The following is a 17,450-nucleotide window of genomic DNA, read 5'->3' as shown; positions in this document are numbered from 1 at the left end:
TTATTTTGAAATACAATAATAGAGTTAATATAAAACATTTTAACCCTTATATTTTTTAAAGAAATGCACAGGAAAGAAAAAAAAAATTGAAGATTAAATACAGCAATTTAAAATAAATAACTTTTGCCACAGATTTTTACATTTGATTTCTTGCTTTAAAGAGAAAATCCTACACCTGATAATTTTTATTACCTCCTGCAGCACTCCAGAGACATGGAAAGAGATTTCAGAAAGATGCCCAAGGCCAATCATTTAAAAAAACCAACAATACAAAATCCTTTTACCCATTTCACCATTCATTTCTCAGGTCACAGAATGAAAACCTGAAGGCCTCTTATTTCCATCTTTAGCACTTACTCTCACTTGAAACTTAGAGAGCAGCTTAAATTTGACTTGCAAAAGAAAGACAGGCATATCTTTACTCCCTGGAGAAAGCCTGTAAAAGTCACATGCTTTTTTAAAAAATTTTAATCTTTAGAAACTTGAACTCGAGATGTTAGGCAGGAAAGGAAGGCAAAGCCAAACAGTTGGTACAAATAAGGTGCAGACACAGAGTCTTGTCCTGTGTCAGCTGGAAAAGACCCACATTGAAAAACATCTTCACAAGTCCCCAGCTGCCATAGTTCCTGGGACATTGCTGCACACAAAACACTGCAGCTCTATGTGTGCTTTGCAGCATTTGAAATGAAACTGGGTCTTATGGATCTTCAGCTGTACCTATCTTAAAATGAAATAGACAATTATTTGAGAAAAAAATAGACCTGAAACAAAATACAGTCTGTGGCCCCTACCCATTACTGCCCCTATCCATTTCTGAAGATCAATTCAATCCTAAAACAAGACATGAACATTTTTTCAAGAGCACTTTCTTTTGTTTATGCAGAGGATGTGACCAATCCCCACTGTGCTGCCTGAAGTGGATCAATACTACCACGCAGGGACAAGTACATCCATGATGAATGCCTAGAAGAAGCTTTTCTGATGGGACACTGGGGTGGAGAGACACCAAATGTGAACACAAAGCCTGTACTGTCATTGTTCCCATCGCTGCTGGCTCTTCAAATCACTGTGGAGACAACCATTAATGAAGGGGAAATTGTACAGTTACTGTGACTCTTTGTGGTCCTATTCTTTACAGCCTTTCCTCATACAGAATTACCAGTGGTAACAGGAGTTGTCCTACCTTTTTAGGGGTATTTTCCCAAGACATACCAAGAGAGGGACCCTGGCTACCCCACTTCCTCTGAAGAAACATGCATTTTCTTATTTTGCTGAAAACAGAAGTGAAAACTCAGACCAGGCTCTGTCCAACAGATCACAGAGCCCAGCCCAGTCCAGCCCAGTGCACAGGACTCCTCTGGAAGGATGTAAAATGTCAGGTATAGTACCCTAGTCCTGCCTTGGCTGGGCACCTCAAATGTGTGCATGTGCCCACGTACCTGTGTTTATGGCAAACACTATCTTCCCACTCCTCACACGAGGACTGATTTCCTTGGAAGATAAGAGAATTAATCTGATTGTAGGAGATAATCAGGATTGCTCTTCTACACACAATACAAAATTCTTTTTGTGTACCTGTTTGTGTCTACTGCATATATGCATAAGAAGAGGTTTAAAAAGGGATTATATGTATAGCAGAATACTTGGAAATCACTTAGAAATATTCTAATTTCTCACCTTTGTCTTTAAACATTGACACAGATCTAAGGAGTTCCAAAGGGGAATTTTTATAATCCTGTTCTGTGCTCATTGCATTTAAAAGCAATTAAAACTCTCAAAATGTCCTCAAGAGGCATTGATACTAGGGGAATATTTCATTTCATTAATGGTTATTTGGTTTATGTTAAGGCTTCCTTTATCTTTAGATCACATTTGGTACAATCATGGGATAAATGAATTAGTATTAAATAATACTATGACTCATCAACATAAAGAAGTTCAATGTATACTTGAACATGCTCAATAAAAAGGTGCTACTGATCCTTGTTCCAGTGGTGTTCCTCTTGTTAATTGGCACGTGAAGTACTTTCTTCTTTCAGCTTTGCCTTTTCACTGAGTCATCTTCCTTATTCAGTGTGCCATAGCATGAACTGTGAGAACCTGGTTGTATTTTGCCTGTCAGTTTTTGTCCTAAGGAAATATGGTGAGAGAAGGAAAAAACAACAACTCTGTAAAGAATTCCAATAAAACAAAATTCCCCACCAATCCATCAGTTAAACATTCTCTGCTCCAGTAATCATTGTTTTCATTTGACTAGTTGTAACAATAACTTGGAAAAACCCAGAAAAATTATTTGAAAAAATCTGTTGGGAACAGGAATAGAAATTAAGGGAACAGTATATTTATTAAATATGACTAGAGCACATTTGTGACTCAATTCTCCTAGGTCATCCCATTATCTGATACCTCATTTAAATAGAGACAGAAAAAAAGTCCTACTTACCAGGAATATGTCCACAGTCAATAAAAGGAATTTGTAAATGCTTCTCTGTTTTATTTCTTGCAATTATAATCACACCAAGGGAAGATAGGAGACACCTGCAAAATAACAGTGGCACAGTATCATTAGAAACAGTTCACTGCATTGAGATGAGAATTTCTTTCCATGTTTCTTTTTCAGGGACTTCCAAACCCAAGTTGCTGAGTTTATAAAGAAACACTTCTTCCTGGCAGCTCTGTAAATTTATTTTGGGCTTCTTTCAGTCTACTTTTTCCCTCCTGAAGCTTTATTATCAGTTCCAAAGGCTCCACAGCCAAAATTACACTTCCAGCAATATATACCTAATCAGATGCCTGTGAGTGTGAGACCTCAACATTTGAATCCCTAAGCAAATCTTCACAGAGCATCCAAGCTAGCATTCTAGCATGTGCAATTTCATTAACAACTCAGTCTAGCTGCGGACAATCATCATCTCTGTTGTTTTTCTCATTTGATTGTGTGTCTCAGGGGCAGGCTGTAAGCCAGGAGCAGTGAAAAACTGCTGTGGTTGGACACAAGTTCTATCCGCTGTGTGTTGGAAACACAACCCCTAATTCCTATCTGCCAAATACATGGTTGCTCATCTCCATTTTTTGTCTCTTTTCCAGCAGTCAGACAAGATAGCAGCTGTGTGCACCTACTCCAGCCCAACTGCAGAGGATGAAGATGTCTGTAGCTATCAGCCCCATTTATATGACAGCACTGTGGCAAGACACCCCCAGCAATTCTAGGAGATCTTTTAAATATTTCGTGGCCATTATTATAATTGTCACCTCTCCCAAAAATTGTTGTGGTGCTGGTAGCCAGGAGAAGGTTTCTGCTCTCACAAGACCTAGGCCATTCTGCAAAAAGTTATTTAGCATGCTCTGAATTTTTCTGCAGGCTCACTGTGTCTTTCTTGACACTGGAAGATGGGGGAGAGTTCTTACAGTGTGATTACAGGACTGCCTCGTAGGCAAGCAGCTGATATAATTGCCCATGCTTAGGGGCAGAAAAAAACAGCCAGACACACCAGTGGAAGGTAACATGGGAGGAGATGTATCACAGCTGTAAAAGCACCCCCTATAATTTGATATTTGGTGGAGAGCAGTGACTTCTCCTTCCTGCTGGAGGAACACATGATGCTGATTTTTCATTCCATCATGAGATTAGTAGTTCACAAGTGTCTCACATTTTTACATATTTGGATTCAAAACCAGGCCTCCAAACTCCCAAGGCACAGACATCAATCTTGCCTTTAATGTTTTTTTTATCCTACTATAATGGCTATTCCATAATACTTTAATAACAAGTCAGGTTTCTTCTTACTGAGAAAAGAAGAGATTCCACAAGGCAATGCTGTTTCAGTACAAACCTTAGTGCAGATTTTAGGCTGATACACTTACCCGAACAGAAACATGAACACACTCAGTAAAGCTGCACCTTGGAATTCCCAATAAAATATGACCCCTGGAATGTGACAGAAACAAGAATTGCAGATCTTGACTGGCTTCCAAGTGATATGAATTACAGCTGAGAGGGTCAGGAGAAGTGTCATGCTTAACTGGAGCAAAAAAATCCAAAATAAGGTATTGATACACATTGTGATGTGTTCACTTTATGCCCTATATTCCATAATCTAGGCTTTCTCAAGATACTGCATAGGACTGGTGAAGATTTAGTCAGTCTGGTTGGAACATGTGGTGGGTTGGTAACTGCACAGATGCACGTATCTTTTGCATTGTCAGCAACAATTTCTGTGCAGGTCAAACTTAAGGTCTTATTCACAAGCAGAGACATACCAATACAGCTAAGAGGTTCTTCATGGACTTCGTTAAGCTACTCCAACAGACCATGTGGACATCTTAACTCCAATTGGGAACAGATTTTCAATAACTAACTGTGTCCCTGATGTTTACACCATGTGAAATGCTCCAGCGGCCAAGTTTGCCAAATTTTTCTGGCTGAATGGATCACTAGCTCTTTCTGGTCACCCCTCTTCCAGGAATTAGCACCTCTGTAGTGGAGGTGACAGAACCAGATGTGTATCTGGATCTCAGCTGCCCCTATTAACAGCCAAGTATATTAGCTTTAAACCACTGATGAGCATAGCTCTGCTTAGAAACGCCAGAGTGGGACCCGGTGTAGCTGAAGTGTGACCGTGTCTTCAAAGGTGTAACTGGGAATGGGGGAATCATGAGACAAGGTGCCTTCTACGAGCACACCAGCAAGATTCAGCAGAGGTTGTTCTTCTAAGCCCTACACTGGTTTAACTAACCTGGTGCAAATGCATGTGTATCCACTCTCAAAGCTATTAAGCCATTCCTGAATAGGTACTTGATCTTTTAAGGAGGCACCAGGCCAAATTCCCCATATGGTCACAGGAACACAATCCCTTTTGGCACAAGTTTCCTCTCTGTCACAAAGTGTAGGTCTCTTCTAACACAGGTGTTGAGGCAATCTGTGCATGAAGCTAACTCCCCTTCTCATTAATGGCAGCTCTGCATGAGAAACTCCTGCACAGCAATGACAGGAAAGCCCCCAGCGTGTGTTAAAATGAGTCATAAATGTTCTAACAACATGATCATTTTGGCTCATTGCTGATACAGCATTTTAGTCGTCCTCCCAGCTCATGTTCTTACGCTGTACACCATTTCCAAGATTTGCAGTCCCTCTTTAACAATGCTGAGTTCAAAGTTCTCACCCAGAATAAAATGTTAAATGCTTAAAAAGTTTTTGTAGTCATTTTATTTCCTTCACTTAACCCAGAATTCCACCTTCTGAAATGGAATGAATGCTAACTACTATGAAGCACAGCTGGTTGTCATTTGAGTAGTTTGCCAGGCTGTTAAAATCACTCTACCAGTTCGTACAGGGAGAGATGGGTGTGCACATGGTAAATGCATTTACTGGATGTCAATATGAGGCATGGGTAAATGCAGGTACTTCTAGTAAGCCAGCAAGGTACAGTAAATCACACATATCTATTTTGGAAAGGTTAGAATTTGATTATTTTTATAGAATTATAGAAAGATTTTGGTCAGGATGGACCTTAAAGATGATCTAGTTCTAACACCCTGCCATTCATTTTGTTTCAGAAGTTGTGAACTTATTTATTTTTCAGAACTTAAGTACCTATGACTTAGGAAAAACTTCTTTCTATGACGACAAATATGACTGGTTTGGGTTCTAATTCACAGGGTTCCTGCTCCTGAAAATCTGATGTTTAAAAAAATCTTTCTCCAGAGAAAGAAGGTCAGAAACAAACCTGAAATGATGGCACTGGAGGTGGAGAGCACAAAATTAATGGGGACAACTGCTGTTGCTTCATACAGATGCATTGCTTGATTCAAGAACCTGCAAGAAAAGCATTATTGCACCTCATGCCTACAGGAGGTTCCTTGCACTTTCGGTCAAGTTAAGCCACTTCTTGTCAGTTTAACATTAAGTGTGACTATTTCTTACCACAAGAGCAAGGAGCCCTGGACAGCACACACATTGAATTTACTTTCTGGTTTTGACTCTGCAGAAAGCAAGAAGGTTGGCATGGATTCTTCTGGCCATAGGTTCTCACTGGAGAGATTTTTGAAGCATTGCTGGAAAACTTTTATCTACCACAGATAAGGGAGGAATGCTAGAGTATATTTGTTTATGATCTGTATTGGTTATTGGAAGCAGTGCTGCCTGCAAGCAGCCAGGGACAAGTTGCTCTAATTCGAACAGGTTGTGTAAGGGTATATTGGCATCATGGACATGAACATGTGAGTTCTTCTTTTCCACTTTGCTGAAGTCCACATTGCTGCTACTGCTCAATCCAGCTTAGCTGAAACAGTTATTTATATGCTTATCCTTACAATCACACCCCAGAAACACTCTGTCCTGCTGGGAAACTTCAGGAAGGTGGCTTCAAGCTTGTGCTCCTTGGGTTGGAAACTCTCTGCCCTGCTCTTCAGAAAGGCAACATGAACTCTCACCAGAATCATGAGCAAGAGTGTGCAGGACCACAGAAGCATACATTGCACACAGACCTGCAGGGCTGAGACTCTGGCTGTGGAGCAGCCTGCACAATCTGCAAAAAGGCAAAGCAATTAACCCACTTGTACAGAGACCACAGCCATCAACATTCACCCATAGAGTGATGAATCATGAGCTGACATTGTGGATGCACCTGTAGATACTCTGTTATGTGAATTGTTATTTCAGAGAGAAAAGTCAGGAATCTGCAGAGTATATTCAAGCCTGTAAAAAGAACCACACTTGAACATTTCACTGGCGCAATATATGTGCACAGTAAAAATCCAAGCTTGGATCTGTTTTAGCCATTAAAATAATTGCGTGGTTATTTTAGCAACTGTTGAACAGTCTCCATGGTGCTTTAAAAATAAAGAAATCCTACATATCCACAGGATAGTCAGGATTTTGAAGTCATTGAAAACACCTCATTATTTTCTCCCATTTGCAACAAACTTGGTCACAGGGACTAAAACAGTGATAGCAAGGCCCAGAGTTGGATCCAGGAGATTGCTGCAGCACAGGCTGCTATCAGCTAATGAATGACAAACAAAGAAAATAAAAGAAAAAACTAATAAAATGAAAAATTCAGTCTGACAACAATGTCCCTGTTAAAAAATGCATCCAAAAGACTAGAGATAAAGGGATGCTGAGACCAAGGAATTAAATGGGCATTTTTCACTTCGGCTTTAATTTTGGCCAGCAAAAGAAAGAAAGAAAATATTACAAGATGGAGAGTTTGATCAGCAGTTTCTTCTTTACCAAGCTCTTATTTCCTATTTAAATGCCCGGAGCTGTTCTCCCAGTGAAGACAAGCTGGATGTAAATCACTTTATAATCTGTTACAGGGGAGTTCCTGAGTCAGCCATGGAGAGTCAGTGCATAATAATGCATGGACTTTCTGATTCCACATGGGAATGGTATGTTCTGCCACAAAAAAGCTGGGTTGGCTTTTCTGCCGGAAAATAATCATGCAAGTAACTACTCAGGCTCACACTGGAGCAGTCTAGATGAGATTACTGAAGGCTGCTATCAGCACCAGAAGCAGAGGGACAGGCAGAAAGGGAACAGACTCTGTTCAGCTGCAAGACATATTTTACCATGCTGCCACCCCCAGCAATCTACAAAGGCAGCATAAACCAATCATTTCACAGACCAGAGGCCTGCAGGGGAAACTTGAAAGGTACAGTCATACAGGATAGCAAAGTGCAACATGCAGATTTAACAGAGGTAGGGAGAAAAAATGGGATAAATTCTCTTCTTCAATCTGACTCGGGCCATAAAGCTAAGGAACAGACATGAATAATGAGAATAAACATGGCCATTTGATTATTCAGCAATAAAGTTTTCTAAAAGTAACCTCCAAACAACTACATAAGCATAAATTTCACTTAGTGTGTTAAGAACTGTGCCAAAACTAGGCAAGTACATTTGGGAAGACCTTGTTGAAGGTGATAATGAGAGGAGGCGGTGTCCATAACAATCAATTATAAACTAAGAAATAAAGTTTAAATAAACAATACAACCAGCTGGAGGCAATTTATGCATCTGTCAAGGCTCTGCCAGAATTTGTTGCCTTAAAATGCAACTTTTATTTGGAATCATTATCAGTAACAAATAAAACTGTCAGATAAAACATGTATGAAGGTTAGTAGGTAAGTAGAATCTCACTTACTTGATTTGGAAAGCACAAGAAGTTGCCATTAAAACACTCATGACATAGAAAACGGAGTAGGTTAGCTGCATTTTCCCCTTCACAGAAAGTGCTATCATGCTGGACACAGCCTTAACAGCAATGACAGTCAGTGATGCTGAAAGGGAAAGGAAGAGATCAGCAGGGCAGGACTCAGACTAGCAGTGACTTCAGCGCATCAGTGAGGGAGGACAAGGACCCAGGTCAGAGCCACAGCCCTGATCACTTAAAATAAGACTGAGGAAGGACTTGGGCTCCTAAAGCAAGTGTATGTTTTTATAAATGCTTGCTAAGTACTGTCTAAGCTCAGTGGCCCTAGATCACAGTATGCTTTGTGTTTTGCCTTCAGGACTTTTTAGCACATTGGTCTCCCAGCTGAAGGTGGTACAAGAGCATCCACATCTTCCACATATACTTTATTTAACTCCATCTGCTAATCTGGAGCCCATGTCACACTATTCAGGAGATATCTGAGAGGTCTGATTATCTGTTCAAAGCAGTTAGGATGCCTCTTTATAGCAGCCTGCATGTGTCACTGGCAGCCTCAAATAACTCATTACCCTCAGGATTTCTTTTCTGAAACGGGAGCTAGACAAAGTAAACTTCTGGGATCACATCCCAAAGCACCTAACTCTCCCTATGCATTATATATATATATAACACAGGGCTCTGCGTTTCATTTCAAGGGCCAGGCTCTTGAGACCATTTTACTGGATTTATCCCACAGAACAAGTATCTCAGTAGTGTGTTGTAAATCCGTTTAATCACTATCATTGCATCACCAAAACCAAATTTCAGACAGCAAGCAATGGTTTTAATACATGTCGCCAGTTCAGAGAGGTTTTGCAAGACAAATCTTTTAGAAAAGGGGTTGAGGGTATAGCTAAGGGTTACTTTAGATTTTCCTTTTGGAGCTCTTGGTTTGTGGAAGCTAACCCACGAAATCTGTGATTACTGCAAATAAAATGTTACAGATTCAGAAAACTCAAAAAATTTCAAGAGTCAGGCTGCAGAAATGACCTTTAAAGAAAGGTAGTTAATTGTCAGGAGCACCATTCCCCAGCTGAGATCCAGTTCCACCCTCGTGCAGAGCTGAGGAGTGTTGGATTTCAGTGGTCTGGTCCATCCTCCTGCAGCATTCAGATTGCCAAGGAGACCTGCACTATGCAAAAGGTTCAGGCCAAAGGCTGGGAGAAACGGAGGGGGAAGAAGAATGAGTGCAGGTCTGTGGGCTTGATTGCAAACATTTTTCTTATAGAAAGTCCAAAAGTTCAGGGGGAGTTTAAGAGTTGCATACATCCTGTGATGATCCTGCTCATCACCATGAAATTCACTGCTTTCATGACAACCTTTCCACCCAGCACTTCACTTGTTTTTCTCTGTAATGGAAACAGGTGAGGTGTTTTAACAAACACAGCTGTAAAACTGAGCAGAGGTCAAACACTGGCCGGCAGTGGTGCAAATGCTATGATGCAAAGTCAAAAATACACACAAACCCCAACAAGACATCCACATAAAATTGAGATTTGCCCTCTAACATGGGGAAGTTATTATTTTAAAAGAACACTTATGGGTAAAAATGAGTACTTTAAATTGTCCTGCCAAGGGTAAAGATTGCTAATTTTTTTTTTTTCTGATAAAAGGGCAGTTTCCATGCCTTATAATTTTAACAAGACAGAAATGAAAGCACCAGGGGGGTTGTTTGTTTGTTTGGTTTATATTCTTTGAGAAGTGAAATGATCTTTTTCATTAAAGTAACTCCAAAACAAGTTTCAAACCAAGGAGTTGTTTTCTCTGTCTGAATGACTTCTCAAAGTTAGTGTGACAAATGATGTCACTTTCCAGCTGTTAGGGTAGAAGCCTCTGAAATCCCTCTATAATAGGAAATGTTTCCCCCAAACTTATGATAATTGAGTATATACATGAGGTAAGGTAATTCTCACCAATTGAATTTGCAGAGTTGTACTAAGCAAAACTTTATCAGATTTTGTGATCCCTTCTGTATTTTCTTGATGAAGAAAGTAGCTTGAATATCCAGTGAAACACAAGGCTGCCCTCTCTGTAAAGAAATCTTTCTACATTTAACTTACATCTGTATGAACACTCTACCAGGACTGTATCACCTTCCATGAGCATCCATCCCTTTGACAGGCAGGGCCTTGCAAGGGCAGTGCCTGTGTCACACAGCTGGGAGCAAAGTAATGGACAGTTTTTCAGCCCCTCCATCACTTCACTCAGCAGGATGGTCACAGTCCAACCAGAGTGCTCTAAGTGTAGATTTGTGGGGACTTCCAGGCTCCAGGACAGCTGCAGGAACCAGAGTCAGATGCAGTTCTGAGTTTCATGCTCAAGGGAAATGTGAGCATTTCAAAAGGTCCCGTGAACCAGGATTTGTTTGTGTCTTTTTTAACAGAGCAGAAATAATGACACATTTTTCCTCACGTTGCATAAGCTCACAAAAACCTCAGCAGTCACTAGCTGAAAATGCATTTTTGGTTGATTGTGGCCAGACCACTGGACCGCAGTTAGTGCCTGCCAGGGCACAGGTCTGCAGCCGTGCTGCTGTGCAGCAGCTCCGCATGCCCCTTTCCCACCAGCAGCATCAGGGCTGGCAGGAGGCAAGGCAGAATCAGCAGGGCTGTACAGAACAACTGCCCACGTCTCCAAGGGCTTGCTCAGGGCAGCTTCATGGTGGGCCTGCCCAGAACTGCAGCAGTGATGTGCAGGAACACATCTGGAAATCTTCAGGCTTCCAGTTATGCAGAAGGAGGCTGGACCTTTGCTCAGGAGTGCACGGTGCTTCACACTCCTCATGGCCCTGTTGGAAGCTGCAGAGCAGCTCAGACGAGCTTTGCCAAAGCTCTAAGGCTCTGTGCTAGGAGCTGGGGGACAGCCACACTCACACTTCCCTCCTTCTAACCGAGAACAATTACACCTAAGGCTCTGGGGGCTCTCCCATCTCTGCCTCATGCAGGGAGCATGGAAATCCTTCAGTGCTTCTGCAGAGCCACTGATCCTGATGTTCCTAGGGCTGGGGAATCTACATAGGAAGACTGTCCCCAAAAGGTTGTTCAGAAAGAGTAAGAAACCACTCAGGGATCTGAAGGAAGGGAGTTAATAAATCTGTGAGGGTTTTTCACATTCAGTTAAATCCAAATTTTTTACCTGGCAAACTTTAGTAAAATTCTACTTTATTAAAACCCTTGTGGTCATCTCCATTAAAAATTTAAGTCTTTGCAGGCTGATACATGCACCCACTGAACTCAGAGAAAAAATAACCTTTGACTTCAATGGCACTTTTCACTTCCACCAAAGACTAGTGTCCCCTGAGGGTTTCACAGAGAAATGACAAGACAAAGACGGGAGAATTTGTCACACTGGGTGGTGAAATTTCTTGATATAACGCTGCAAGCATAGAAGCTTTAGAGATGAACCCCTGACATTTCTCCAAACTGATTCAAGTTTAACTTTACTGAAAGCTGCTGATAGAATGATCTCCTGTATTTCCCTGGTTATTGATTGTGGTGACAATGACAAAGAATGAACTTCAGTGGCCCACTAAGTTCTTGTTCTTCCTCAGGAAAGGTGGTAAAATATGAAATGTTGCATATACAAATAGTCATAGACAACTAAAAGCTGTTGTACAGTCACAGCATATCACTGTATTTGTTTAGAGAGCGCTTACAAGGTCTTCAGCCGTTCTGCTCTAGAGAACTGATTTTCACAGCCTGCTCTCCAAAACTAAGTTTTGAATAGTTCACTTTCCCAGGATCTAAACCTAAAGTGTTATTTAAAACAAGTTTCAGAATACCATTGCACATAGCGTATTAATTTGAGGGTCTCTGTAATACGAAATAGCCCCAGCAATAAGCATAGAAACTGTGTTTAATAATCAGCTTTTCTCTTAAAAAAGACACCCCAGTAAAAATCATGTGAAATGTTTCAATGATTCTTCTTTAGCACACTGCTTTGAAATAGCTCTAATCTAAACTGTCTGGAGAGATGGAGTGAACTATCAAGTAATAGACAGGAACATTAAAGTGAATAATATGTTCTTACCCAGTAGAGCTACCATCATTAACAAAACCACAATGTGTTTCACAGCCTTTCTTTTGTAAAAATAGAGGAGAATGCAGAATATTATAATTTCTAAAATCTGAAAATAAAAGAAAAGAAAGTTAGAGCTGTGAAACTATGTAATAAATGCTTAATTCAAAGTCTTTGAGATGTCACATTCATTTTCGCTGTTCTATCTGTTCAAAGCAAAGAATGTCTTTATGAAATATCTTCTGTTAAAAAGTAACTATTGACAGTTGACTGAGCTATCAAACAATTGTTGTCATTTATCTTTCCTGTTATAGCAAAAGCTAAACTTCGAGCATTTTTTATATCTTCAGTTTTTCATTTTGCGCTTCTGTCTATATTTTGTTACTGGTAATGTTGAGAAGACTTTTTTTAATGTGACAGCAAAGGTACCAATATTAATCAAAAATAATACTTACAAAAACTTTGTCTATAATACGTATGGAGTAAAGCACTAAGCTTAAGGAAGATCAATCTCTCATTTTAGTTATTGTATTCCTAATGTCACTCACTCTTTGTTATGTGCAAGCTTATTTTTCCTACCCTCTTTGCCCTTCTTCCCTCAAAACTAAAATCTCCACTCAAAACTTTGTCCAAATTTTCTGCCATGCATCATAAGGAGGAAAACATTTATTTCATATGGTAGTTCTCAAATCACAGGTACCTGCCAGGACCTTACCTTGAGAAGTTCAATGACACACTAGCAGACCACACTATTGGACATGTTGAGGTGCTGAAGCAGCTCCACCTGCACCATGCATGGTCCAGTTTTGCTCCTTCAATAACATGTGACAGCTAAATGGCAGCTCAATTTGCTGACCTCCTGTTCATATGTCTCTGCAGATTCCTTCAGTAACTCTCAAAAGTATGGGTATTCTGCCTCCTACCTAACCCAAAGGGGTTGCCCAAATATCCCTCTGTGCCTAAAGAAAACAGCAAGTGCAAGGGCCATAAAGCGTCTGTGAAGCCTGGAAGACTTATGAAAGCAGGAGTGCTGCGCCTCTGCACTAAGGGGTGCTCAGAAGCCTCAGAGACAGCATGAAGATAGAGAAGTTCATTTGTTCATGTCAGAAAGTAATCTAATGGGGAAATAAGTTAGAAAATGAGATTGTCATCATTAGTGAATCTCATTATTGTTATTTTTGCCAACAAAGCAAATCATAGAAATACCTGTTAATCTCCTTGATTTTGTCACCAGCATACTATTTTATGTTTTATGCCACTTCACTCTTTAACCAACAGCCACCACTAAGGCAGCACTAGACTCAAAAGCACCTGGGTGTTGTGGTTATGAAATTTTCAAAGAGGTGACTGAACAGTTACTAGCAATGGTTATATAATGGAAGTGGCCCGTTTCTCATTTTGGAGAGTGACTGGAGCAGGAAAGCTGTCAGCTCTGCCCAGTCTCTGCCACACTTATACCCTCCCCAATTCAGTAATGTTTAAATATATTAACAAAACATAATTATATTTTAATTCCATTTTTATTTACCTTCACATGGATCCCTTGCTCCCAAAGACAACCAAAAGACAATTGTGTTTCAAAACATTAAGAACACAAATTTGGATTTTATACCCCCTTTCCTTACAAAAATGTGAAATATTTATCACAAGATTAAAAAAACCAAAACAACAAAGTTGAGGGGGAAGAGATGTTCAGTTGGAGTTTGCTTGCTTGTTTGCTTTTCAAATGCGTTGAATAGAACAAACCATTCCTGGATTACCAGGCTAATCCTAATTGAATAATCTTCTCAATCTCTTGTGAAATGCTGGTCTCATCTTCCTCCAGATTGATGTCCCTCCCCACCGGGCTTACACCCAGAGATGCAAACTTGGCCACCAGCTGGGGGAAAAGAGACTTTTGCCTCAGTCTCACAGTAACTTGGCCAGCCTCTTCAGCTTTATTCGACAGTGCAACACCGGGTAAATCTAAATCAGGCAAGGCACAATAAATGTCAAGATCTTCAGACAGGTGAGTTCATCTTGGCTTCTCTGCTGAAAAGTATGACAGGGTTTTGAGGTGACTTGAGAGGAGAAGTAAAGGTGGCAGCTTTGCTTTTTGTGCCACTGCCAAACACGTCTTAAGGCCAGAGGGGAATATCACATTATCAGGCTGCAGCTACAACAGCCACCAGGTAGCTTCATTTGCTATTCTGATAGGGAACAATTGGTAACAGAAGAGAAAAAATCCGTGCTAAGTAAATATTCCCTACTCAGAAAGGTAGCCACATTAAGAAAGAATGTCCTAGGTATCCTCTTCCATGACACACCAGTTCAGGACTGGCACACAGGATGGTGACTGGGTCTGGGCCACAGCACCAGGTAATGTAGCACTGTGAACTCTGCTTCCCTGACCAGTGCAAACCTGAGCACCAGTCACCCTTCCCAGACCCTTGGTATGGTTACCACAGAGGTGCAGAAACCCATGAGACACCCCTACTGCAAGCAGCCACACTTCTATTGATTTATTTTACATCCTCTAGACAATCACAGCGGGGGGAAGCACCATCACCTGTCCTGTCACTAAGATCTCAAACTATGCAAGAACAATCATCCAAAACCAAGCCAAGGGACAGTCACTGGCTCAAACTGTTCCATCACAGCAGCTGTCATTCACCTTCTACCTCAGTCCAACCCCCTGAGTGGCAGGTAGTGCCAAGCACCACCAGTTTTGACTGAACCAGGTCATCAGAGCTGACTCTGTCCATCAGCCTTCTGTTGGTTCTCATCATTTCATCATCTCTTCTCTTGCTAAAGCTACAATGAAACTCCTCTGTGATCTCCTCCTGCTTAAAAGCAAGCCAGCCCACCAAGAAGACACATCTGAAAGGAAACAGCCGAGCAAAATGACTAAAGGACACTGGAGCCGCCGATGGCAGCTCTGGATGGGGTGCACAGGTCTGTGTGCCTGGTCATCTCTACATCCTGAGGAAACCCCAAGAGCAGCCATAGTGTAGGGCCAGAGATGGCAGTCCTGTGGCCAAACCCAGGGAGATAAATGATGCTTGCTTTCCAGGGCTGCTGTTTAAGTTTAATCAGCTCTGTCAAGTCTCACATACTAAGCTGGGAATCCAATTAGTTGCCAGTGCTGCTCAGGAGCCTAACTGTTCTTCCATGGTTCTCCGCCACTCGGTGCCCCACCTACAGGTCATCTTTAGTAAGAAGACAAGGGAGGGTTTGTGACAATTAAGTTACCCTGCAAGCAGAGTCCATGGCTCCTAACAGGGCCACACAGCTGGGGTACCCCAGCTGCTGCCTAAAATTGTCTTCTGAGAACTACCCAAAACAGTCCTTAGCCTCATCACTGATAGCTGTGGTAGTGATAAATATGAAGTCCAGGAATCAGGTCATAGATTATAGCAGCTTCACATACTCTGTTTAGAGGAAATGAAAGAACTTCACCAGCTTACAATCATCTTTGCTATGACAACTAATCTCTACTGAAGTCTCCTCAAGCCCACATCTCATCAACATTTTTTAATAATCATGTTTTCCATGTTTCTAAGCATTACCAGAAGGCACCAAAACAAAATACCATATTGTCTGCCTCAAATGCCTTTCTGGCATATATAGAATGGTCTTCTAGGCACTTTGAAAGAAAAGCAGAAATGTTTTGAACCTGATTTTGCAGAGATTAAATATTAACAACCCAATTCTTACTAGGCTTCTGTTTAGGGAAACCTAAGAGCTTCATCTATGATTTATGTCTTCTGTCGAGACTCAAAGTGCACATAAGCAAAAGAGAAAGAAACAAGCTAGGAGAGTCATTCCTGCTCAGACATAATTATGTTACTGCAGAGTCTCAGAAGGTGACTCAAAGTTGTCTTGTGGGAATTAGAGGCTACTTCTGCAGAATATATCAGTGGAGTGCCACTGGTTTACCACCCACAGAGAACATTTCATATCATTGGAGCTTTGTACTTCTCAGCAGACCACACTTTGGGGCTACTTTTAGAAAGATCATTGGACTGCATTGTACGTCTGTACTGTCTCCTCATGGTATATTTATACTGGAAATTCTGCAGCTTCTTCTGCACTTCTTTATATCTCAACAGCCAACCTGTGTTGGCACTTTACAACCAGTTTTGAAGAGCTTGTCCCCTGCCCAAAAAGAATGTTTACAGCAGGGTTTTCTTGATCTTCCAGCAGCATACCAGGGTAATGAGGCTGATATCTGAGTCTCTTGTGGAGCCTTTCACTCATCCCCTTTCTTTGGTCAGAGGAAGCTCAGCACAGATGAACCCACAGAACAGAAGGAGCACATAAAATCTGATCTATTGTTGAATCAAGATTTTATGTGTATTTGCTCCATCCTTCCCTTCAACCTATGCTATACATGTAGAATTATGTGCTGGCTGAGGTAGGGAAAGAGGTAAGAGGAGAAAAAAAGTTCAGAGGTTAACTAGTACCTCCTCAAAATGTCTCCTAAGAAGAATACAGCAGTCTTCCTATGCTTTCAATTTTATTCTTGAAAACTTTTCCTGAAATTAAGTAAAAAAAGTCCTCAGGTGTGAAAAAGCCCTTCTCCAGGAACCTGTTGTTTTCAAGAAAATGTGACTGGCATACCACACAGAAATTCCTGGTGGGTGTGGATAGGGAGTTTTCTCTCTCTACCATTTCTACACAAATGGGTGAATCAACAATTTAAAATCAGTGCCTAAAATGTCAGGCTACTTCATCATCTGTAAGTGGAACTGCATGGTAGAGGGTGATATTCAGTAGAAAAGAAAGAGCATCAATATCCCTATTTTGAACTTCCTCCTCTTACTCTGCTGATTGCATGATTCTTGAAGCTCTTGGAGATGCTGAAGCTGCCCTTACTGGGTACCCCAAAACTCTTGGGTATTGCCTTCAAAAGCCTCTCTACTGCCTGATTGAAAGTACATGTTGTGAATTATGCAGCATGAATATTAATTTTTTCCACTGAGCTGTGTCACCATCTTTCAGGATCTTTTAAGGGGCAGAAAAATTTGAAAGACAGTTTAAAATGCTCAACAAATTGAAAGAGAGGATCAACATTTTTTATGGTAGTATGTAATTTGCGTTTAATCAGTAGTTCATGGATAGTTAGATACATGTAAAGTCTGCAGGTTGGCTAAAAGATTACCATCCTTGAACTGTCTACTCAGTGGCTTTCTAACTGAGATTCCTAATAAGAAAAGACTGGGCACTAAGAATTTAACTTGAATTAGTCCCTTTACTGGG

General features: G+C 40.9%; 1 protein-coding gene across 3 annotated transcripts in view; it reads right to left on the bottom strand.

Moving 5' to 3' along the window:
* The window catches only part of NIPAL2 (NIPA like domain containing 2), a 51,419-nt gene continuing 33,969 nt past the window's right edge, over positions 1 to 17,450 (bottom strand). Inside the window, exons 6-11 of one of the 3 annotated variants that reach the window (XR_015772782.1) lie at positions 12,222 to 12,318; positions 8,145 to 8,280; positions 5,727 to 5,815; positions 3,865 to 4,022; positions 2,444 to 2,538; positions 1 to 2,130 (exon numbers count right to left, since the gene is read on the bottom strand). Coding sequence is in view for 2 of the 3 variants with exons in the window: in XM_005516998.2 (XP_005517055.2) it covers positions 2,036 to 2,130; positions 2,444 to 2,538; positions 3,865 to 3,928; positions 5,727 to 5,815; positions 8,145 to 8,280; positions 12,222 to 12,318 (576 nt within the window). In the remaining variant the exon portion in view is untranslated. The remainder of the gene's footprint in view (positions 2,131 to 2,443; positions 2,539 to 3,864; positions 4,023 to 5,726; positions 5,816 to 8,144; positions 8,281 to 12,221; positions 12,319 to 17,450) is intronic. The other 2 variants (XM_005516998.2, XM_088056901.1) reach the window with 2 other exon arrangements.

The sequence above is a fragment of the Pseudopodoces humilis genome, chromosome 1 (assembly GCF_049639895.1).
Source record: "Pseudopodoces humilis isolate 2021_Gansu_Grassland_sample_001 chromosome 1, ASM4963989v1, whole genome shotgun sequence".
NCBI classification, from domain to species: Eukaryota; Metazoa; Chordata; class Aves; order Passeriformes; family Paridae; genus Pseudopodoces; species Pseudopodoces humilis.
Note: the sequence above shows the minus strand (reverse complement) of the source record. Positions and strands in the feature narration are given on the sequence as shown.